Source organism: Macroventuria anomochaeta (assembly GCF_010093625.1).
Source record: "Macroventuria anomochaeta strain CBS 525.71 unplaced genomic scaffold BU25scaffold_44, whole genome shotgun sequence".
In the NCBI taxonomy this organism is placed as follows: domain Eukaryota; kingdom Fungi; phylum Ascomycota; class Dothideomycetes; order Pleosporales; family Didymellaceae; genus Macroventuria; species Macroventuria anomochaeta.
In genome coordinates this window covers 194472-215690 of record NW_022985405.1, presented here as the reverse complement: position 1 = coordinate 215690, position 21219 = coordinate 194472, and the positions used below count along the sequence as shown (strand labels likewise).

Genomic DNA, 21219 nt, shown 5'->3' with positions numbered 1-21219 from the left:
AGCCATGAGCGGAACGAGCGTCCCTGCGCAAAGGTGGGCTCGGACCTAAAGAGGTTAAAGTTTTGCCTATCTCAGGAGCGATGCCTCGCTCGAGCCTTCTGCAGCCCGTCAACACCTTCAATTCTGCTCAGCCATCTTTCGTCTGCGAATCAGCACATGCCATACAGCATAGGTCAGAATAGCACACGGAAATAACAACATGTCAACACCACAGAGTGCCCCATGTTTACGGACTTTCATTCACGAGACCATGTATGTAGTATCTATCAGCATAGCAACATTTCTTGCTTCTATCTGGCTTCTCGTTACCGGAGGCCTCCAGACCATTTCGTTGTTCGTCGGACACATCTTAATGGGACTTTTCCTCGCATCTATATCACGTCGATCCACTCCAGGCTCTCGCTTCGGTCTTTGAGACTTACTTCTCTTGCCCGCAGTCTCAACTGCATATCTCTTTCCTGCGCCAACTCAAACTCAAGCAAGTCAAGGCGCGGAAGAATATGCGAGAGCCGTGCTGAGCAGGTAGAGGTTTTCTAACTGGGAGACCGAGATAGCACTCTCTGTACTGCATATCCTGGGGCACTTTGATCTCAGGGCTTTGCTTTTCATGCTTCGTGTTGGGCGTTTTACATATGAGCGGTGGCTGAGGCTCGTGTCGCACTGCAGGTCCTGATTCATATTGATATCAGGGGTCTGTTTTCTGTGCCTGACCTCCCCCCCTCCCCAAACGACTCTATGGGTAGAGGGATCGTGCTTGTGCGAAGTTAATGGGCCCGATGGAAACAAAGCGGCTGAAAACTGTAGGATTGAGAGGTGGGAGGAAGTCGACAGTTTCTTCGCCCTCAATCGTGTAGATTGCCGGTTCAAAATGGATCGTGGTATTAACAGTGCTGAGGTTCCGCGGAGGAATTAAACAGTTCAGCTTCGGATGCTGCACCTTGCTGAGCATCTATTGCCTCGTCCTTTGCTGCCTCAGTTGTCTCAAGCTCTGCGATGACCTTGAGCGATCTCGTCCACACGCCGTCGCCCGGGAAGATGGTGAACTGTATTTCATCTCCATACTCGGCATCATCCATGTCTAACATCGCACCAATGTCGATGTTACTAGACTTCAGAAGCACCAGCGCAGAATTGAAGACGTCTTTCGCGAACTCTGCCACCTGCTCGTGTATGTTGGTGTCGCTGAAGAGCACACCCGGCAGTGCGGTGTTTTCGAATATCAGCCACTTCACGTACGTAGTGACTGGAATTTGGCGTTTCTTCAAGGACTTGAATGGCTCCCAGTGGTTCTTGAGGTACGTATCTTCCTCTTGCGTGTTCGTGTTTGTGGGAATTGTGATTGCCGCCTCCGCATTTCTAGGAAATATCGACGAATTATAGCGGTACGGAGCTGGCTTCCTCTTGACAAGCATTACAACATCGCAAGCCTTGCACTCTTTCTCAACGCCGTCCAAAAAGATCTTAAAAGTGTCGTATAGAAGCTCGCAATGAACCAGATCCGGTGGTTCTGCCAGTCCGTCTTTGGAAAAGCCAAGTGGTTCCAGCGTTTGGAGAAGATACCAGAGAAACTTTTTCTTCCTGGCGATAAGAATGTTCCGCCTTTTCGTCCGGAGGCATATTCGGGAAGTTGACAGCGATGTAATCGCGGGTCTGGTCTTGCCAAGTGGAAGCTGACGTTGTCGATGATGCCACTGGTGCGCGGGATAGAAAAGTTGCCTTTGGCGTGAAGATTCGGAGGCACAGTGCCCGAGCCACCGAAGGTGAAGTGCCCCTGACTTTACGTACCGAAGTTCAAGTCGACGTTCGCGGACAGATGGGCAAACTGTCCTTGGCGACGAGCGTTGTTGCCAACAGGACGCTTGAACTCGAGTTGGGTAGGTTCCATCGTGACTGATTTTGCTGACGGTGGGACGGAAGCTGATCCCTTAGCCGCAGGGGTGGGCATGATAGTAGTCTAAGGTTGACGCGGTGTGATGATGGAGTCAGTCTGTGGTTGTTGTTGGCTGGAGGTCGGTCGTCAAAAATATGGTGAGCGTGTCTGGCGGGCCCGGCCGAACAGTGGAAAGGTGATCATGCGCATAGGCAGTCCCCATCTTTCACGGGCATCGTTTCCTACCCAGAACAGAGGACATGAAGTCGCCGACTGACATCGTGGACGACAGTGAAGACTCGATCTGCTGCACTGTGCATACGTGAGTGAACCAAGAAAAGAGTGACGACGAGGTGACGGCCAATGAGGGGTGCATTATATAGTGTATGGGGTAACAGATGGGTATATAGCTTAACTGAGATAGAACAGACTAGGTGGCCGGACAAGAAAGAAAGCAAGACCCCAGAGGATGTCACATCCACAATAAAGGTCAGCGCATCTCAACGAAAAGTCTCGACAACAAGGAAAACAAACACAAACTGTGTCGGTACCCAACATTGAATCCTTTGAATTACTCCACGGTGCCGCTTTGAGACTGCAACCACGCTCTAAATGCACGTGCCTTACTCCCAGCATTACGACCCTCTTCAGCATCCATGTGGCTGGCATTCTTGAATGCCTCCGCGACCACCACTGTTGGCGCTTCGTCGTGGGTATTGAACGGTATGGAGTCTACAAATTGTTGCAGTGAGATCGATCCCAATTGTATTCGAGCCAGAGTAATGTAGTCAAACTCTGAAATGTCGGCCGTGGTCCGAGTGATAAGATTCCAGTCCTGTGGGCTTGACGAACTCCGGCGCGCCATCAGCTGCTCGTTCGACGCAAGGATCGTGAAAGCTCTCATGACCGCTCCCTTCGATGTCGAGCCTAGCGTGGAGGTCTCGAGTATCTCAAGAAAGCCATACAACGAGGCCGTTCCAACGAATATATGGCGACGTTTGTACTGCAGCTCTACCTCGATCTGTGTGGCTGGGCTCGTCTCATCAGTGCGGGTTTTTGGCGTAAGCGCGCTCGGGGCAGACGAATGAGGTTGAAAACGTTGAGTGCTTCCAGGCTGAAAAGAGATCGGCCGGATTGGGAGGTTTATAGACACGTTGCGCCGGTGAATTCGGGTAGCTATAGGGTCTTTCGGCTTTGTAGCACTCGCTCTGAGCTCCAACAACCCTCCATTGGTCTTGCTTCGCGCCCGAAGCGTTGCTGATGATGTCTTCCATCTAGCGCTGACTTCAGACTCGACCAAGAAGTTCTTGGAAATGTGAGGCTCGTTGATATCACTGAATACCTCCTTGGTGGTACTGACAAGGGTGCGGTCCGGGCTATCGAAGTCATCCTCCTGAGCGCCTTCCACTGTATCGCCCTCCAAGTCGGCAGCCATCCTGCCAGACAGCTGGGTTGGCGACCGACAGAATTTGGTGTCGGAGCCTGATGACTCTAAATCGGACAGCGGTGGTGTACGATCAGAATCGAGATCAGAATCGAGATCATCGTCGGGTTGCGGTGCCACGGTTCTTGATATCCCTCGCGCGATTGTGCGCTGTCTACCTCCAGGCTCGACTGTCGACTTGTGCGCGCCATCTCTCATGTCTGGTATCTTGGCTTCCTTGGAGGGCGACGCTGGTGGCGTCAGATCTGCTCCTGCAGCGGCGGAGGCTTCTCGCTCATTGTGCTCTGCTTGTAGGCTGAGTCTGTTCAGCTCTCGTACATCTGTGGAGGTAAGGGGCAAGACGTCTCGAGGGTTGGACGAATGCACAGAGCCAGTCCAGACCGGCTCTTGGTTCGTCTTAAGCACGGATGCAACGAGTGTTATAGGTCTATTGTGGTCAGTACCTTGTGAGCTGTCAGAGTTGTTCGGCGTAACCACAGGACTTGTCGTTGCTCCTAGACAAGCATCCTGCTTGGGCAGCCGAAACTGTGGTTTTGTCGTAGGAGTGCTCGGCCAGTGACTTTTCGAACGGAAGCGTGTCGATTTGAACCCAATGTCTTCTTGCACCAAGTCTGCGAAGCGACGTTGAGTCGGAGGCGTGGACCGCGAGCGACGCCTGCGAGCTTCCATCTGGTCCAGTCGTCGAAGTAGTTCGATAACGATAGTGCGACGAACGACGGCCGGTTTCTGCATGGTTGTTGTGAGCCATAGCATGCAGACGTGAATTTTGACTGTGCAGGCAAACGGCGATGGTGAGGAGCAGCGTAAACACGGGTTATCGCGTGGCATGGCAACAGGCGAGCCCCCTTCACTTTTGAACTTTTGAAGACTCAAGTAATCAAGATGTTGCGCGCAAAGACATTGCAGTGCGAACGGCATTGTGGTGTAGAAACTGTGGGCGGGAACCATGATTCGTCAGTACACAGCCTGGGTAACGCACCGTGGCCCGCGACAAGACTGATTGCGGAAGACTGCTCGCGAATGCGAGCAAATGTTTTGTTTTGGAGACACTGACTGGCTGGGCGGAAGCTCCCGAATGGAATGTTGACATTGCCACGTGGTAGCTTCACCTATGGGAAGGTAGGAATGCATCGCTTGAACGGGCAAGAAAGGGACGCTGACTCCATGGAGGACCCGTTGTGCTACGTTTGAATACCCATTTGATTATGTGGTCCAGGTAGTAGCGAGTCCTTCAGACAAGGTGCATCGTATAATTTTGAGCTGCCGTTATCCGCCTCTCCCACGCCCTCTACCTCTCGCCATGCGTACGCTGTGCGGAACGAAGTGCAACGCCGACATGCTGGAGGCCAGGTTGTCGACAGGGTCAGCGTTCGTTATTGTTGAGCCGAGTGCTGCTTGACCCTCGCTTCCACGGCCACGTCCAGTTCCTTGGGGATGGCTGAACCCACCGCGACCACGCAGCTTGACGTGTGAAGACCTTGACTCGCGCTGTTGCTGGTGGTTCGCCTGGTCTCCACCCTCGTCCTGCACCACGTCCATGCGATCACCAGCAGCGCTAGCAAATGACTCTCCTCTCCGTCTGCCAGGGTTCGACGCTGTGGTGCTTGATCGTCTCCGGTGGCTGGGCCGTAACATGCTGTTCCGGCGGTCGATGCCATCGTTGATGATGAAGAAGTCATAGGTCTTTGGAAAGTGATGTTTGCCTATACAGTGCATGCGACGCTTGGGCGCCGTGCTGCATAGACGGTCGCATGTTGGGACAAGACAGGCATACTGTGAATCAGTCAGTTACTCGTCGCTGCACGTCCTGTGATGTGTGCAGTTGGAGACATACACTCTGTGCCGCCTTCTCCTCCAAGGCCCCCTACTTGGACGTGCTAAAACTATGTACCTACCGTTTGTTCGCCTCTATCTCGTTTGGCAGCAATGAAGGGGTCATGGTTTTCTGAGATATGCAGGTGCAGAATGTGCTCATCAGGAAAGTTCTTGTGGCATTCAGAGCATCTGTTCATGTGCGTCTTCTGGTAGTGCACGTCATACTCCTCGAAAGATGTAAAGGCAAGTGGCTCGTGTGGGGGCAGCAAGCACTTCATGACCGCTGGCTGCTCAGACACTGCAGACTTTGTATCCAGGTGTACAAGCTTGACATCGACAGACTGCTCGCGCGAGAAGGGACTGCTGGGGTCTTCTGAAGACGACAAGGAGTCTCTGCGTGAGCGTTTGACTCCCATCATGTGCGTTGGCAGTGGATGTTGCTGTGAGGCTATGAAAGGGGGCAGTACCTTTGTCAGCCGATGGTGTTCCTCCCCAGACGCTATCTGGATTGACGCCGCGATGATGTCTGCGCGAAGGCTGAGGTGTGGTAGTGGGGAGGTACAAGTGGGGCTGCAGTGAAATCACTCGAGTGGACCCTTGCAGCTGGCGCGCGGAAGTGAATCCAACGACTTCCTCGACTCACAAGTCTGCCTTAGCACAGCTCGCACCCCGACATCGCCGCACACTCAGACGCTCCCACGCGCGTCCTGGGTGCCCGTTTGCCGCTGCCGCCCTCCCCGCTCGCTGTCTGTCCTCACCCCAGGGCATACCACCGGATCTCAATGGAACACGCCCGCCACTACGAACGCCATTCCGTGCTCCGTGCCTTTGTCTGACCTCCCGGCCGACCGTGGGGTCACATATGAACTTCGACGGCGCATGCACCAGGAAGGCATGGCCGCAAACACTGAACAGCTAGACAGGTGCGCGCTGGACGATGCACTCCCGCCAGCAGGATGCTGACTACTTTGTACTACAGGCGGGCCAAGGCGATCGAGCAAGAACTCTACAAGCGCAGCGATGGCCAGGCATCGTGCGCAGAGCTAGCTGCTGTGCTCCAAGAGTGGGACACACCAACGCCATGCTGCGGCGATTGCTAATATCTGCCAGGTACCGGGCTGCCTGCGAGAGCCTGACCTTTGCCAATTTCGAGTATGCCTCGGCCAACGATGTCGAGCAGAAGCTCTGGGCGGCGCACCTGAAGGTCAACACCATCTTCAGGCAGGAGCATAAGATTGTGCGTTCACCAGCACTGCGGACACGGCAGCAAACTAACACGGCACAGCTCAAGCGCTCCCAGGACCATGTCGTGGAAATTAGGAAATTCCAGAAGAACTACCTCCACTTCATCAAGGCAAGTCAGCGCTACTACCGCCAGTACATTCTGAACCTCGATGCCCACTTCGACGGCATCCCAGAGCTGCGCAAGATTGCCCAGAAGTGGAAGGATGATGGTGCGTGGACCCTCGGTACCGACTATGCCGCTGCTCACACGACCCCAGCTTCCAAGACGTCCCCGCGCCCGCCCATAGCCGCGTCTCTCAGGAACAACGTCTTCCAGTGCTGCCACCAGACGCTGATCCACCTCGGGGACCTCTCCCGCTACCGCGAAACCGAGCTTGTCGACAAGGACAAGGAGCGCAACTGGGGCCCTGCCAAAGGCTACTACGACCTCGCCGCCGAAATATACCCAGACTCTGGCCACGCACACAACCAGCTTGCCGTCGTCTCGCGCGAGGACGGCGACCACTTCCGCTCTGTGTACCACCTCTACCGCTCGCTCGCATGCAAGCTGCCGTACCCGCAGGCCAAGTCGAACTTGGAGACCGAGTTCAGGCGCATCATTGCAGCCTGGGACAAGGGTCAGCTGATCAGCAACCACAAATCTGCCGACGGCAACACAGGTCGCGCCCTTGTCGCTTGGTTCGTCAGACTGCACAGCAAGATCTACAAGGGCGAGGAGTTTGCTGCACACGATGAGTTGGAGGGCGAGGTGCTCAGTCAGCTCGCCATCGAGCTCAAGGAGCGTCCCTTGGATTCCATCCTACCCAAGATCGTACTCATCAACCTCGCAGCTGAGTACTTCGCGACCGTCCAGATGCAGGCCGCCAACCCGCCCGAGCATATCATGCGCACCTATTTCTACTTCCTCCGACTGAACGTCAAAACCTTCTTCATCCTCCTACAAGTACTGCAGCCCGAGCTCGAGCGGCTCTCCGAAGCAGACGATGTTACCCACCAGAACGGCGACAGTGCACGACAGCTGTCCGATAAGATCACCGCCGTTGCCCGCCGCATCCTCCCTGGGCTTCGCCTCTACAGCACTTGGTTCGCACGCTACTGGCAGGTGCTGAACGCTAACATCGCTGACACCTTGACCACTGTCGACGTGCAAGAGCTGTGGAAGGCGTACGCTGCGACTCTGACGCTTCTGACCTCGAGCTTCCCGGTCGATCAACTGCCGCGAGAGAACTACATGCTGGAGGAGGATACCGACACCATTGGCTTCCAGCCGTTGATGTCACCGGACACCATGAAGGTCTGGTACAACGGCGAGGCGCTGAAGCCCAAGTGGACAGAGGTTGAGAGGAACCACCCTAACGTGGAGATGCTCATGCGCATCAAGGACCTGTTGATCGACGGTCTGCTTCTGACCCAGAACGCAGATGCGCCCTTGGACCTGGCCGGCACACGCTTCATCTACCGCGAGGAAGGCCTGCCATCCGAGCTGCTCGCAAGCCCCAACCCGCGCCCAGATGGTTCACCCGTGCTTTCGCCGCGCGCTGTGGACATGCCACTGTTCCCTTCTACAGCGCCCATTTCTGACGACCAGACGTCGTTTGGCGTTGCTGCGGCGTCTGAGTCTGCTTCAACCACCGTCGCCAAGGACACGGCGATGCGCTCTATGGTCGATGATCTGGTCGGCGCTGATGACGGTTTGGACCCCCTGCCCGAGGAAGACGAGAACATGCCGCCAACACCGCCTGAACAGACTTTCGAGGACACCGCGGTGGTCAACGATAACACCTATGCCCCGGCGCCGTTCTCCATTAGCGACTTGGTGAACTCGGTCAAGAACTACAAGCCTTTGTCTCCGGCTCCAGGCGCCGCTATGCTTTCGGCGTCTATGCAGAGGACCGGCTCCACTTCGTCCATCCGCGGGCCTGCGCACCTACCCTCTCTTCCCGATGGACAGTGGAATCAGAACTCGATTTGGGCTACTGGAATGCACGGCTCGCCAAACCCCTCTTCGCCAGCGATGATGAATGGGAACGGGTTCGACGCTCGACGGACCCCAATGATCGGTATCGGCTCTTCCGGCATGTCCGGCCACGTTCGCGGTGAATCTGCCAACTCGCATTTGAGCACCGATGCTACGACGCCGACTACCGTCAGGGCTTCTCGGCCTATTAGTGGTGGACTCGGAAGTGGCGCTGCTTGGGGAAACCCGAACGCCAGCAGCGGTACGTGGGGATCATTCTCTGGCAGCAGCTACAACGGCTTTCAGAACGGCTATGCTCACGATGTGCGTATGGCCAGCCCGCTGATGTTCAGCTCCTACCAGGACAAGGCCCAGAGCTCCTGGGGCCGCAATCCACCCAACGGCCAGGGCGGTTGATCGAACCCAGCTGCGGCTTTGATCGGCTGCTCGCTATCATTTCTCCATCGACCATTACCCTGTTAGCGCCACTGCCTCTCGCTACCAAGAGTCTATGCCGGCAACCGTGCGTTTGAATGATTCCAGTGGGGAGTACTGCAGTCGACACCGCCTGCCTCGGAACGTGTCAGGCATGGTGCTTCATTCAGCTGTGGTATACCCTCATTGAGCCTTCTGGGAGAGACTGTGACATTGGCATAACCGTCATCTTACATTGGTTTGGACCGACAAGGGGAAGCGGACTGTCCAACTGCGGACCACCGCCGGCGGACATGGATGTGGCATGGCTTGGATTTATATACTTCAACGTCCCAACTGGGGCCATTGCAACGGGTGTCTTGGCTACCATCTGGGGAGAGCTTGGTCGCCTGCAGCCATTATATGCTTTTTACATTATAGTCTCAATCGACTCGGAGTTCTGCGACTACATGCTCGACCCGCTAGCAAGGTGATGTGAGAACCCGCTTTCGTGCATGAACGACATGCCACAAGTCTTCGGTCCTGACACAAAAGCAACCTCAGAACGCTACCTCGAAGCCTGTCCTAGTCATCGGTACCTGTCAGACGTCCATGCAGTAAGCGAGGATAGCACTTGCAGATGCCCATGGCATTGGGTTCTTCCGGATTGATGTGAGGATGCATGTTGTGATACCGAGGCGTTGCGGGGGGGTGGGGGGGGGGGGGGAGACTCGCCACCATTGTGTGAAGGCGGTGGATGAGTGAAGCTATCGGATCGTCGAGAGGTCGAGAGGCTTTGCGGGCTGTCAACGCTGGAATGTAGACAGACATGATGCAGGACTGGGTGATGATTTTCGCGAGCCGTTCCCCTGAGGCGCTCCAGATCACGGGCACGGTTCGGGTCTGCTCGACGAGACTGCTCGACGCGAGGCACCCAACACGGAAGTCCAAGCCTCGAAGCGCGAAAGATCAGCACATGCACGACATGACGTTGGGAACGGGGTTCACTTTCCCCAGATATCGGGTGCTTGGATCGGTGCTAGCGTCGCGTGGTGGCGGGCCGAGGGCGAGCCTCAACTTGCAGCTCCGAGCTTCGACCAGTGACGTTGAGGCCAGGCAGTCAACAACTTATCAACCACACAACCACGCGAGGCCACACTGTCCTTTCCGAACACCAGACCGCCGAACTGCTCTTCGCGCATCGTGCACACGTACTCCAGACTAAAGAGACCTTTGAGATCCAAGAGAAGCACCCGACAAACAGAGCGCTCGACCAACAGAGCACTCGACGAACAGAGCACTTTCGAGCACCCAAGCACCCAAGCACCCAAGCTCCCAAGCTCCCAAGCTCCCCACCACTATGGCGGATGAAGTCGACATCGCCGCGCTCTCCGCCGACCAACAACTCGCCCTCCAGCAATTCACCGCCGTGACCGACCAGGCCCTCCAAGACGCCGTCCCGCTCCTCGAGCGATGCCAGTGGAACGTGCAAATCGCCATTGCGCGCTTCTTCGATGGCGAGCCCGCCGCCGCAGCAGCCCAGCCCGCGCCGCAAGACGTGCGGCGGCAGGAAACGCTGATGAACGGCCTCGGCTCGCCGCGGTCATCGATGAGCAGTGGGAGGAGAGTCGGCGTCGAGCCCGCGCCGAGAGTGGTCCCGCAGCCAGAGAGTCAGGTCAACATGCAAGCGCCGCTCGTCTTCACGCTGCTCTGGGCGCCCGTATCGCTTCTCTACTCGCTACTCGCGAAATACTTTCGTTTCATGGGCTACCTCTTCCCCTTCGTCCCGCGCACTTGGGGCCGCCTCACAGCATCCAACATCCGGCACCCGCCCTCGCGCCCGTCTGCTGGCCGGCGCCCGCTGAACCCGCGCGACACGGCAGCGCGCTTCGTGCGGGAACTCGAGGAAGACTATGGGCCGAATGAGTTGCCGTTCCACGAGGGCGGGTACGCAAGCGCGTTCGATCTGGCGAAGAAAGGCCTCAAATTCCTGCTCGTCGTCCTCGTTTCGCCTGAGCACGATCTCACGCCCTCCTTCCTCCGCGACACCCTCCTCTCGCCCGAGGTGGTGACTTTCATCCGCGATCCTGCCAACAACATACTGCTCTGGGCCGGCAGCGTGAGCGACAGCGAAGCCTACAGCGTCTCCACCGCGCTGAACTGCACCAAGTTCCCCTTCTCCGGCCTCATAGTCCACACCCCCTCCGTCAGCAGCTCCGCCATGGGCATCGCCGCCCGACTATCCGGGCTCATGCCACCCTCCCAGTACATCGCCAAACTGCGCTCCGCAATGGCGACGCACTCGGAACCGCTGAACCGCGTGAGAGCGCAGCGGGCGGAGCAGAACGCTACCAGGAACATTCGCGAACAGCAAGATAGTGCGTACGAGCGCAGCCTGGCCACCGATCGTGAGCGCGCGAGGAAGAAGAAGGAAGCCGCCGAAGCCGCCGCGGCTGCTGAAGTAGCTGCGAGGGCAGCTGAGGAAGCCGCGGAGCGGCATGCAAACCAGCTTGCGCAGTGGAAGAAATGGCGCGCCGCCTCTCTTCCGCGCGAACCGGGACCGGACGTCAAGGACGTTGTTCGCATCTCGTTGCGGATGCCGAATGCGGAGCGCGTGGTGCGGAGATTTGCTGCCGACGCGCAGATGGAGGATCTGTATGCCTTTGTCGAGTGCTACCACGTGCTCCAGTCCGGCGAGGACACCGGAGCCGTGCAAGAGCCAGCCCACTTCTCGCACGCATACACATTCCAGCTCGTCTCGCCCATGCCGCGGGAAGTCTACGAGCTAAGCGCCGGCGGGACAGTCAAGGAGCGCATCGGGCGGAGTGGGAATCTGATCGTCGAGCGGATAGGCGGGGATGACGAGTCTGAGGACGAGGAGGAGGAGGAGGAGGAGGAGGAGCAGTAAGTGGGTGTGGAGGAGTGCAGAGCATCATAAGGCGTTTTTATCCCCCGATACCTGTCAAGTATCGACCGATGTTGTTGTTGTTGTTGTTGTTGTTTGATTTAGCGTGGGTTACTTACTGTACATGGTTTTCAACAGCCGAGATAGCATCGAATCAAAGACTTTCGCTCCGTGCTGCCAAACGTCTGACTACTTCCAGGCTGCAGTTTTGAGACTGCCGCCTGCAACAGGATCAACAGCTAGAGATGAACTTCTTCAGAGGCTGCTTTGTGAGTACAGCTTGAGTGCATCGTCTGTAAAGCTACAACCTTAGCATTCATCAGACTTTGTTCTTTACTGAAAAGGACATGATTATGAATGTTGAAGCGTTGTTGATAGCATTATGGATGTGTACGCTACTCCTTCCTCATCTCATTTCATCATCCCTACTTGATCCCAACATCATCATCAGCCAGCATAACAGCAAGTCCTTGCCATCATCCTTATCTTGGAACCCATTCCTGCCGTCACGGTCCCGTTCATTGTCTTTCCTCCGCTTCTCCCTGTCTTTTTTGCCTCTTACTCTTGTCGTTTCTTCTTCTCTCTTTCCCCGTTCTGCTTTGGCGATCCGCGCTCATACATTTCGCATCTGCAGCACCACGAACTCAGATCCAGGCTGCCAAGTAGCATTTGCTGGATTAGAGGCTCTTAGTTCTTGCTTGCTCGTCCCGCTCTGACCAAGTCCTGGAACGCCGACTCTAGCCCCCTCTTCACCTCGCGATAGCTCACAATGAGAACATTCTGCTCATCTCTGCTCGTTAACATGATCTTCTCGTCCGTCCCGGCGTCCAGCTTGTTCAGGCAGTCAAGCACATGCGCCAGATCAGTGACTGGATGCCCGTTCGCGTCTACCTGATGGAAGACATAGTCGCGGAAGAGTTTCAGATAGTAACGCTCCCCTGTCTCTGCCCATCCAGAGCTAGGGTTTGCTGCTGTACTTCCGGGCACATGTTGGGAGGCGTCAAGTTCTGGGCGCTCGTTGATCATGTTGAGCTTGACGAGGAGGCGGACAATGCGACTCGACTCCAACTCGCGGCCGAGCGTGTTGGTAAGTGTATCCTGCGCGTGGAGCTCCGAGTCAAAGACAGACGCGAATTGATCGGCAATGCCGCCGAGGAAAGTATCAATGTCCTTCTGTACGTTGGGAGAGGTAGGTGACGAGGGAGCGCCTGGTTGGGGCTGCGGGCTGAGAAGGTACTGGATGCATTCCTTCAGACGACCTGTGTAGCTTCTTGATATGTAGTCCATGGATTTCTGCATGTTCATGTGCGCTTGTGGGCTGTTGTTAGCGATGCACAGAACAAGTCGGCCAAGCTGGAGGAGGTCGTCGGCTTGTGCATCAGCTATGGGGCGTGCGGTGTCAAAGTGCACAACGTCCATGATGCCGCATGCATTGAGTCGTATGCGGTTCTTCGAGGTCAGAAGTATCTTAGATGGGGTAATCAGCCTTGCAGCCAAGCCTGCACCATGTACAGCTTTCAGCGCTGAGCCGATCTGGACGAGATAGCCCCATAATGTCTGTTCGGATACGTGTGATGACGCTGCCTGTCTGCCATGGTAGCGTGGCACCGGTTTGAAATGCTCATCTGCGAGCGATTTGGCGTTGGGGTGGTAGTCAGTCACCATGATCAAAGAGCTGTCGCCGAAAGCTCTTGTCGTGAACGCTTCATGGATTGTGACCACGCTGCCATTCAGTATCCGCTTCCATGGTTGAAACGAACGCATTGCAGTCTCGTTCGTTAGACGAAAGTTCTCGAGACGACGTAAGGCGTATGTCTTGCCGTCTTTGCTGGAGATGGCTTTGTAGATCCAGCTCGCGTAGCCGAAGGGAGCATTGTTCCTTTGCGGAGATGTGTCGAGGCAAAATAGGGAGTGGTACTGCTCAATATGTGGTAAGGAGGTGTTGGGAAGGATCTGACGTGCTATTTCCGCTTTCTTCTGCAGATCTTCCCGAAGACTGTCTGGAATGAAGAAATCGTGGGCGGTGCGCTGGTACGCAAGCAGCCCAGTAGGCTGAGGCCCCACCGGCCAGTAAAGATGGTATGCTGGCGAAGCCTGGAAAGTGTTGGCGTTTTGGTAGTAGGATGCGCCGCCAAGTCCTGAGGGGTCCTGCGCATATGGATTGATAGCTGGTGCTGAGGCAGCGATTGTGGATATGCCTGAAGACGTGTTGAATGGGTCGAAACTGAGGCTGGACGAGGCTGGATCGACCTGCAATCGTTAGTTTGCACATCAACGCTGCTGCAGCGCCAATCACTTGTTCAAGAAAAGTGACGGGTGGTGCGGCCCGGGGATCAGAACAGCGGCACGAGGAACGATATAGTGGATGAGTACGCACCATCTGACCGTCGAACGTTTGAGGGACGAACTCCTGGAAGTCCTGCGCCTGCCACTCGGTTGAGGGCTCCTTTGTATGCAGGCTGGGCGTGCTTACGGCTTATGAAGTCAGCATACGAAAGGCGCCATACAGGCATGCAGGACTCACTAGAGCGCTGCGACTTGGGTGTGAAGACAGCAGCATTCGCAGCCTTGGGCGAGATGGCCGCGCTGCGCGAGGAGGGCGTCACAGATCCATTCGTGCTTGCCTGCAGGGGTGTGAAGGAGGGCGAGTCGACGTTGAACCGCTTCTTGGCGTTCTCATTCTGGTTCAACTTGGAGTGGTCGTGGATGTATGGACAGGCTGGACAGAGTCACCACAGCGTTCAGCAGGTGCGGCGGCCGGCACTTACTGTTCTCGTACCGACAGTGTCCGTAGATGGTGACATTGCGGCAAAAGGTGTTCTTGGCTTCTGCACTGGCGTTAGACCTAATACACATCTCCACGCTGGCTCACTCATACCGCGACCTTTTGGGCGAGGAGAAGACACTCCCCGTCGCGAATCACCCGAGGGACCGCCAAAAGCCGTTGCCATTAAACGCGCTTGTGCCGGGTGTAAGGTGCCGTTGGGCGAGGGGTGGGCAGCGTTCTGCGGAGTCTTGTTCTGGGGAGCAGCTTCACTCCATTTGGCAGCCGCCTTGCTCGACTTGGTGCGTCTGTAGCTGCGCGTCTGCTTCTGCGGGGTGGTGGTGGTGCTGGTGGTGCTGGTGGTGCTGGTGGTGCTGGTGGTGCTGGTAGTACTGGTGGTGCTGGTGGTGGTGCTGCCGGTGGTGGTGCTGCCGGTGGTGGTGGTGCTGCTGCCGGGCGCGTGGGCAGCCGGGAGCGAGTCCCGGGACGACGACGAGGTCAACTCGGAGATGGTGTCGGTGTTCGAGGAGCTCGAGCTCGCAGTGGCACTCGCATGTGTGTATCCCTTGGCCTTGGGGACGGACGCGCACCGAGAGGGCGCAGCTGGGTGCGACGGCGCGCCTTTGTTTGGCGGAGTGGGCTGAATGGTGGGCAATGTAGCTCCCTCGCTGGGCAGAGGCGTTCCTGAGCGCGTATTAGAGAGGGGACGCAATAGTTGTGCATGCGGTCGCAGTGAATGCGCGAACATGCCCAGGGCTATGGCGGCATGTCTGTGGCAGCGAAGTGGCATGTGGCCCGGGAGTTGGGGTACCTGTACGGGCTGCAGGCGGTTCACCACCCCGCAGCGAATCCAGCTTCCTGTAGCAGCAGCGGGTGCCTCTCCATCGACAGGGCAGTCCAAGATACAAGAGCCAAAGCAGAGCAAGAGCGCGGAGACGTGGTTGCGATATGGGATAGCTGAGACCCGCGGACCGGCGACCCTGCATGCGCCTTGGCAGAACTTCGATTCACCCCACACCTCACCCCTCACTCATCATCTTCAACTCACAAGACGAAGGCAGATAACAACTCTGCGACAATGACACATCTCCATCGTCTCTGTACACGATCCACCATCCGGGGTCTTCAATCAACAAGTTCGCTCGGCGGATTAGGTATCCTCTACCGACAGCGACCTCGTCTTCCTCGTCGTTCACGGAGACGAGATCAAGGGACATGAAGCCCCTGGGATCGCCTTTCCCTGGCGTTCTCTCCATCGCAAGCACATGGTCCACTGTTCTTTCATCCACCCAAATGATCGCCATAATTCGCGCTGAGCCATCTTTTTGTTTCTTCGCCGGAGTCAACCCACTGCTTGCATTTGCTGCGAGACAGAGTCAGCATTGCGGTCCTCGAAGAAAAAGACACTACGTATCGCTCCTGCCAAGGCTCCGCTGTTCCTGCCCTGGTTCTCGCTTCGGCATTGCCCCCGAAGTGCTAACCTCCGCAGGCACTGCTGACGTTGCTCCGGGCTCATGCAGCCCGGAAGTGCAGCTCGGTGGAGTCACGACCCAGGACGAAAAGCGTGGAGAAACTTTCAGAACATGTGGACCTGAGCTTCTTCACTCAATGATCTTATCTTTGACGCCATGGGTTCAACAACCAATGTTGCCGATTTCGCTCTTTGCGGAGAGGGCGTCAGTTCCATGAAAGCAAAACTGTGGTCTCACATTAACCCCTTTGGTTTCAAGAAGTGGCAAACAATTGCCAAAGATGCATCAGATGGCTCAATTCCTTGAAACCGCCACTTGGCTGTGCTGCGGTCGATAAGATGTATCCTTGCCTCTGACTTCGTAGCACCGCATTAACATGAACAGATTCTAGGTGTTTACAGCTACATGAACACCCCAGACGTGACGAAACGACTACAAGAATCTATAATGAACGTAAAGATCGAGTTCAGCAACTTCAAGGCCATAACAGGCGAAGATGTTAAGAACATCAACGGCAAGCCAATCGACCTTCCTGCTTTACGGGTCGAGTTCATGTCCGCACAGCTAGAACTATTCACCGAAGACGGTACAAAGTACATCAAAGACCAAGTCGACTCTGCCATGCCGAAATACAAAGCCTGTCTGCAGGACCTGCGTCAGGCCGAAAAGCGATGAAAGAGACAGAATTCTTCAATGCACAATGCACAATGATTTAAATGTGGCAAGCGGGTGTTGCCATCATAACAGGCGTTTCTGTGCTCAATGTGTGGCAGGATGGTGAACACTGCAAGTCGGTCGCACTTGCTTAGGGCGGCAGCACCTCTGAACGACATCTTCTTCTTCAAATTCCACGCCAAGGCATGAGAGTCAACGAAAAAGACATTAAATCGCGCACTTAGCTGTTAGCAGACACGCACCAGCACAGCTCATGCTTCTTTGCGTTCATGCAGGCAAGCGGCACTGCGACGATCAGCGGATCGCAAATAGGTGACGCAGTGGCACTCAGTATAGCAGGCCAGTGGGTAACTGCAAAAACGGCATCAACAGCAGCGGCTGGTGCAAGAATGTGGAGCATATCATGACTTTCACAAGTTGCTGACCCCCCTCTGTCTGGAAACCATAATGTCATCTACCCACGAACTTGTTCTTTCAAAGCAGATCAGTGAAAGCAACGGGTATCGGAGCAGGCTATGGGATGATGTTGGCCAATTGCAACGGATGCAGTCGTGCAGGCCTTCTTTCACTTCGCCCAAGAGCAGCCCCTGGAGGCCTTCAAGCCTTTTGCACTTAAGCTGTGTGATACCGAACATCCAACCACTCTTGCCATATCTCAACTTACCTACATCGCAAGTCTGAACAACATAGCAGGTTCACACCAGGGCCCTCGAGACGAGATCATCGCCTCACTTTGCATCCAACTCCAACGCCAAGAACAGAAGAATATCGACACCATTAACAAGTACATCGACTTACTCCTTGAGCGCCTCTAGAGCCTAGTCCAGGGTAGTGGTCAGGGGTATAGTCAGACACTGTACGGACCAACCGATACCGCAACAACATCTACCAAGGCCGGGCTCCTCCTCAAGTCCCAGCTCAAATTGGTGCTCAAGCCCCTGCCGCAGCAGTGACTGCTGACCTGCCTTTTCGTCAAGCTCAAGCCCCAGCTCAACCGGTGCTGGCGACATCATCACAAGACCCGTAAGTACGGTGACCCGATATTGTGCTTAGCGCAGTGTGCTGACATGACCATCTGGACCAACGCCACAGTACCAAGATGCCTGTCGCCGTAAGCACTGCAAGCGTAGGGAGTGCGTCTCCAATCATCCTGAACAACGTCGTGCGCACTCAGAATACACTGCTCAGCTACCTTGGCACTCCTTGCAGCAGCAGTGAAAGGTGTCGGTAGAAGTGATTCACTGATCGTGCTCAGTCTACGAGTACTATCGTAACACTATAACGTAATGAATGTTGGGGAAGGTTCACGTCGAAAGCCGCGTGGAGGTGGACAGTGAAAGTAAAGGAAGGCCTGAGAGAATGCTAGTGGTGTCAGATCGTTGTTTTTGGTGGTACATGTACATCACAAACAAGGCAAATCACTTGCAATGGATGGAAGAGTTTCGAAAAAGCAACCGATACGCCAAACGCCTTCTGCTATAAACTGCCAACTATATGAAATCACACGATGTGACCAAAGTCACACTCAATACCCTCAACTCCACGGATGCGGATCTTACTCGATATCCACTTTCTTGATCTCCACAAACCCCTCATCCTCCTTCCTGACCTCGACCCTCAGCACACCATCCTCCAGCTTCGCTGTGATGCCATCCGCATCGACATGCGCTGGGTTGGCCCTCGTACCCAACCTGATTTTCCTCTCGAAGGGTCCCACCTTCCTCTCGTTCATCGCCAGCGTCTTCAAGAACTCCTCATCGCCAGGACGGTAGATCACACCAGCGACAGACAGCTCAGATTTTTCAGCGTCCCAGTTCACGCCGACGTCTTCCTTCTTTGCGCCAGGCAGAGAGATGTGAACAATGTAGGAGGAGGGTGTATCAAAGATGTCGGCTTCCGGAATGAAGTCTTCGTTGTCCTTGGCAGTGGTAGTGTCGTTGTTGTTGTCCTTATTGGAGGGGTGCTCGGCGGCAAAGGCGTCGAAGATTGACGCAAAGATGGAGGAAGGATCAAAGCCGGCTCCTCTGTCGTATCCTCTATCAGAGGCACGCATGTGGCATGGTCCGCCAAAAGGGCCGTTGCAACCCCAGGGTCCTCGCGAGCCGGGTCGACCGTGGTGGTGGTGGTGGCCTCGAGGGCCATGGCCGTGGGGACTACCGCGAGGGCCCTCAGGAGGTGGAGGCGGGCCGTGGTGAGAGCCGCGAGGACCGCAACCAGGTCCGTCATGAGTAGGACCATGGTGTCCACGGGGGCCGTGGTGACCTGGTCCACCATGGTGAGGACCGAAGCCTCCTCGTCCTCCGAATCCGTGACGGCCGCGACGGCTGCCGCAGCGGCCATGGCGTCCGCGTCCGCAGGTACGCTTTCCCTCGCTGTCAGAGCCTGAGCCGGAGGGACCTTCGCCATTGTCGTTATCGTTGTCGCTCTTCTCGCCGTCCTTTTCACCATCATGCTCATGATGGGGATCGTGTTCGTCGTGGTGGGGAAGTGGGCCGTGAGGCCCTGAGGGAGGAGGAGGACCATGTGGGCCAGGTGGTGGAGGAGGGCCACGGTGAGGCATTCCTCTGGCACCGCCGAAGAACTGGTGACCCCATCCCCAAGGGTTGAAAGGAGGATCGTGCTGACCTTCGTGACCTTCACCGCGCTCGTTCTCGCCGCTAGGGTTCTGATCGGAGGTGCTGCCATGGTTCTGAGGCTGACCGAAGAAAGGATGGTTGTTGCCTTGCTGCTCGAGGCTAGCAAGGAAGTCCCAGAAGGGAGCGGTGTTGTTCATGTAATTGAAGGAAGCCATGATGATTGTTGATGATGAAAGAAAAGAAGCATCACAACCTACCTGATCGGGCACTTATACACATCTATCTTTCCAGGCATCAAGCTTCACGTGGCAAGCGTACGTATGTTCACCCCTCCTCGCCACAGCTTTAACCGGTCGTGAGACGCGCCCCGTTGCGTCACAGGCCAATAGCATAGCTCTTTCTGAGATCCTACGAAGCAGGCGGAATTTGCAAGAAGAGTCATGGCAGATAGGCGTCTCTGCCGCGTCTCATGGACGTGTCTAGCCTTCTAGGTAGTAGGTAAAAAGGTAGTTGCGCGGCCTCCGAGTGGCCCAGAAGGGAAAGGCCTGGGAGACGACGGCGATTATTTCCTCCGATGTGGCGCAATGGGGCGTCAAGTGTGGCGACGGACGCGTCGAGCGATGAGTTGCTTCAACGTTGTTCTCGGAGGCCCGAAAGCGCCTTGATGCCGATGTGTGGACCAACTCTCTTCCAGACTGAATTGTGGAGGTGTTGAAGTTGCCAAGCCTTCGGCTGTCTGTTTGACAACTGAACCCTGATGATTCCCCGCTGCTGTTTGCGGTTGAGGTTCCCTTTGTTGCAGGGATGACGCAATTATGCATCAAAAGGCTTCAGATCCAAAAAGATGATGAATGACTGGAAAGTGTTGATCGCAGGAGCTGCTCGGGAGCACGGAAGGTGTGAACTGGGACCTGAAGGTACGGCTTCTGCTGCTACAATAAGTCAAATTGCAGCCTACCAAAAGTGCTCCACGGTGAATCATAGACCCTGGAAATTGTTTTGTGTACAATGAACATGAATGCAAGGCTGAAGCTGAGGGAAGCCCTGGTGGCGAACATGTCTCCCGCCTAGCTAGCTTGATTGAAGTGGGGTAGAGGGGCAGTTTCCTCATGACGCCAGTGGAGCCTGGACCAACAATTGCTTCATCAAACTTCAGCACACCATTCTACTTACACTTCACATCCAAAGCTGCAATTTCCACTAAGACAACACCCCAGAACCAATTGACTACCTCCACAATGCCTGCTATCCCCACCTCCACCTTTGTCAGCGAATCTGCCGTCATCGACGCACCCTTCAGCGATGTCTGGCACCTGATCAAGCTCCAGGACTTCAGCAAGTTCTGGTCGAAGCTCGAGAAGAGCGAATTCGTCAAGGGCACTTCTCCCGAGACCGACGTTGTCCAGTGGACGTTCAAGGACGGCCAGACCCTTGAGGTCAAGCAGGAGGAGCACTCCGTAAGTCTCTACACCCATCTCGCGCAGACACAAGCTAATGTCAATATAGAGCATCGACCACTTCATCACCTACTCCGTCATCTCTGCTAAGCCTGAGCTGAGCTACACCTCGGTCGTTTCTACCATCCGCGCATACCCCGTCACCTCCGGCAAGCATGAGGGCCAGACCTTCATCACCTGGACTGGCAACTTCTCTTCGGACGCCGATGCTAGTACGTACAAATATACTCGGTCTCTTGAAACACAGGCTAACAGATGTAGGCGTCATCCAGGATGCCAAGTTCAAGCGCCGCGAGGCCCTCGACGACCTCGCCAAGGCCGCCTCGAAGTAATAGATATCTGGACGCGTTTGAGGGATTGAGGACAAGGAAACATCACGACATCGACATGTGTCTGTCTCCAAGAGGAGGTTTACCCGTCCAGTCTGCAATGATAAGAATGAATGAAATCAATATTGATCACAATAATCTCTCCAATACTGCAGGAGATTATTCTGCAACGTTTGCATGTGTTCAAGCTGTGCTAGCTATTTCCTTACGGCACCACAGCGTCTGAATACGTGATCAGAGGGAAGCTCGTTCCTATTTTCTGCGCAAAAGCTGTTGAAGTCGCTTCCTCTATCACT

The 21219-nt window shown here is 55.6% G+C and overlaps 9 protein-coding genes across 9 annotated transcripts; 4 read left to right on the top strand and 5 right to left on the bottom strand.

Annotated features, from left to right (window-relative positions):
• Positions 1-881: 881 nt before the first annotated feature.
• BU25DRAFT_425691 (uncharacterized protein) lies at positions 882-1945 on the bottom strand (the record flags this gene model as incomplete). The annotated part of the gene is made up of 3 exons (XM_033708369.1): positions 882-1460; positions 1561-1691; positions 1786-1945. The coding sequence occupies 3 exons, from the start codon at positions 1943-1945 to the stop codon at positions 882-884; spliced, it is 870 nt and encodes a 289-aa protein (XP_033556717.1).
• A 523-nt stretch (positions 1946-2468) lies between these two features.
• On the bottom strand, positions 2469-3035 carry BU25DRAFT_313545 (uncharacterized protein; the record flags this gene model as incomplete). The annotated part of the gene is made up of 1 exon (XM_033702168.1): positions 2469-3035. A coding segment is annotated over one exon (567 nt), but the record flags the coding sequence as incomplete, so codon positions are not given.
• A 1322-nt stretch (positions 3036-4357) lies between these two features.
• On the bottom strand, positions 4358-5671 carry BU25DRAFT_377709 (uncharacterized protein). Its single transcript, XM_033704153.1, has 2 exons — positions 5210-5671; positions 4358-5087 (listed from the first exon to the last, which is right to left on the bottom strand). Exons 1-2 carry the CDS (start codon positions 5546-5548, stop codon positions 4581-4583), a joined length of 846 nt encoding a protein of 281 aa, XP_033556715.1. The 5' UTR covers positions 5549-5671; the 3' UTR covers positions 4358-4580.
• A 352-nt stretch (positions 5672-6023) lies between these two features.
• Positions 6024-8748, top strand: BU25DRAFT_425688 (uncharacterized protein; the record flags this gene model as incomplete). Its single annotated transcript, XM_033708368.1, has 4 exons — positions 6024-6052; positions 6109-6162; positions 6240-6366; positions 6415-8748. 4 exons carry the CDS (start codon positions 6024-6026, stop codon positions 8746-8748), a joined length of 2544 nt encoding a protein of 847 aa, XP_033556714.1.
• A 1092-nt stretch (positions 8749-9840) lies between these two features.
• BU25DRAFT_210211 (uncharacterized protein) lies at positions 9841-11829 on the top strand. Its single transcript, XM_033701189.1, has one exon. It carries the CDS (start codon positions 10106-10108, stop codon positions 11651-11653), a length of 1548 nt encoding a protein of 515 aa, XP_033556713.1. The 5' UTR covers positions 9841-10105; the 3' UTR covers positions 11654-11829.
• A 508-nt stretch (positions 11830-12337) lies between these two features.
• Positions 12338-14601, bottom strand: BU25DRAFT_352100 (PAB-dependent poly(A)-specific ribonuclease subunit PAN3; the record flags this gene model as incomplete). The annotated part of the gene is made up of 5 exons (XM_033703388.1): positions 12338-13900; positions 14028-14125; positions 14175-14340; positions 14384-14478; positions 14529-14601. 5 exons carry the CDS (start codon positions 14599-14601, stop codon positions 12338-12340), a joined length of 1995 nt encoding a protein of 664 aa, XP_033556712.1.
• A 1441-nt stretch (positions 14602-16042) lies between these two features.
• On the top strand, positions 16043-16561 carry BU25DRAFT_462839 (uncharacterized protein; the record flags this gene model as incomplete). The annotated part of the gene is made up of 2 exons (XM_033710556.1): positions 16043-16090; positions 16271-16561. 2 exons carry the CDS (start codon positions 16043-16045, stop codon positions 16559-16561), a joined length of 339 nt encoding a protein of 112 aa, XP_033556711.1.
• Positions 16562-18116: 1555 nt separating this feature from the next.
• On the bottom strand, positions 18117-18614 carry BU25DRAFT_352228 (HSP20-like chaperone; the record flags this gene model as incomplete). Its single annotated transcript, XM_033703396.1, has 1 exon — positions 18117-18614. The coding sequence occupies one exon, from the start codon at positions 18612-18614 to the stop codon at positions 18117-18119; it is 498 nt and encodes a 165-aa protein (XP_033556710.1).
• A 1653-nt stretch (positions 18615-20267) lies between these two features.
• BU25DRAFT_377696 (Bet v1-like protein) lies at positions 20268-21056 on the top strand. The gene is made up of 3 exons (XM_033704152.1): positions 20268-20594; positions 20644-20806; positions 20856-21056. Exons 1-3 carry the CDS (start codon positions 20376-20378, stop codon positions 20924-20926), a joined length of 453 nt encoding a protein of 150 aa, XP_033556709.1. The 5' UTR covers positions 20268-20375; the 3' UTR covers positions 20927-21056.
• The last annotated feature ends 163 nt before the right edge of the window (positions 21057-21219 follow it).

Excerpts from the sequence above, each read along its gene's own strand:
- BU25DRAFT_377696 (XM_033704152.1), top strand. The coding sequence starts at position 20,376 with ATGCCTGCTATCCCCACCTCCACCTTTGTCAGCGAATCTGCCGTCATC. Across the intron at positions 20,595-20,643 it reads TCAAGCAGGAGGAGCACTCC|AGCATCGACCACTTCATCAC; the intron begins GTAAGTCTCTAC and ends ATGTCAATATAG. Across the intron at positions 20,807-20,855 it reads CTCTTCGGACGCCGATGCTA|GCGTCATCCAGGATGCCAAG; the intron begins GTACGTACAAAT and ends TAACAGATGTAG.
- BU25DRAFT_210211 (XM_033701189.1), top strand. The coding sequence starts at position 10,106 with ATGGCGGATGAAGTCGACATCGCCGCGCTCTCCGCCGACCAACAACTC.
- BU25DRAFT_377709 (XM_033704153.1), bottom strand. The coding sequence starts at position 5,548 with ATGATGGGAGTCAAACGCTCACGCAGAGACTCCTTGTCGTCTTCAGAA. Across the intron at positions 5,088-5,209 it reads GAGATAGAGGCGAACAAACG|TATGCCTGTCTTGTCCCAAC; the intron begins GTAGGTACATAG and ends ACTGATTCACAG.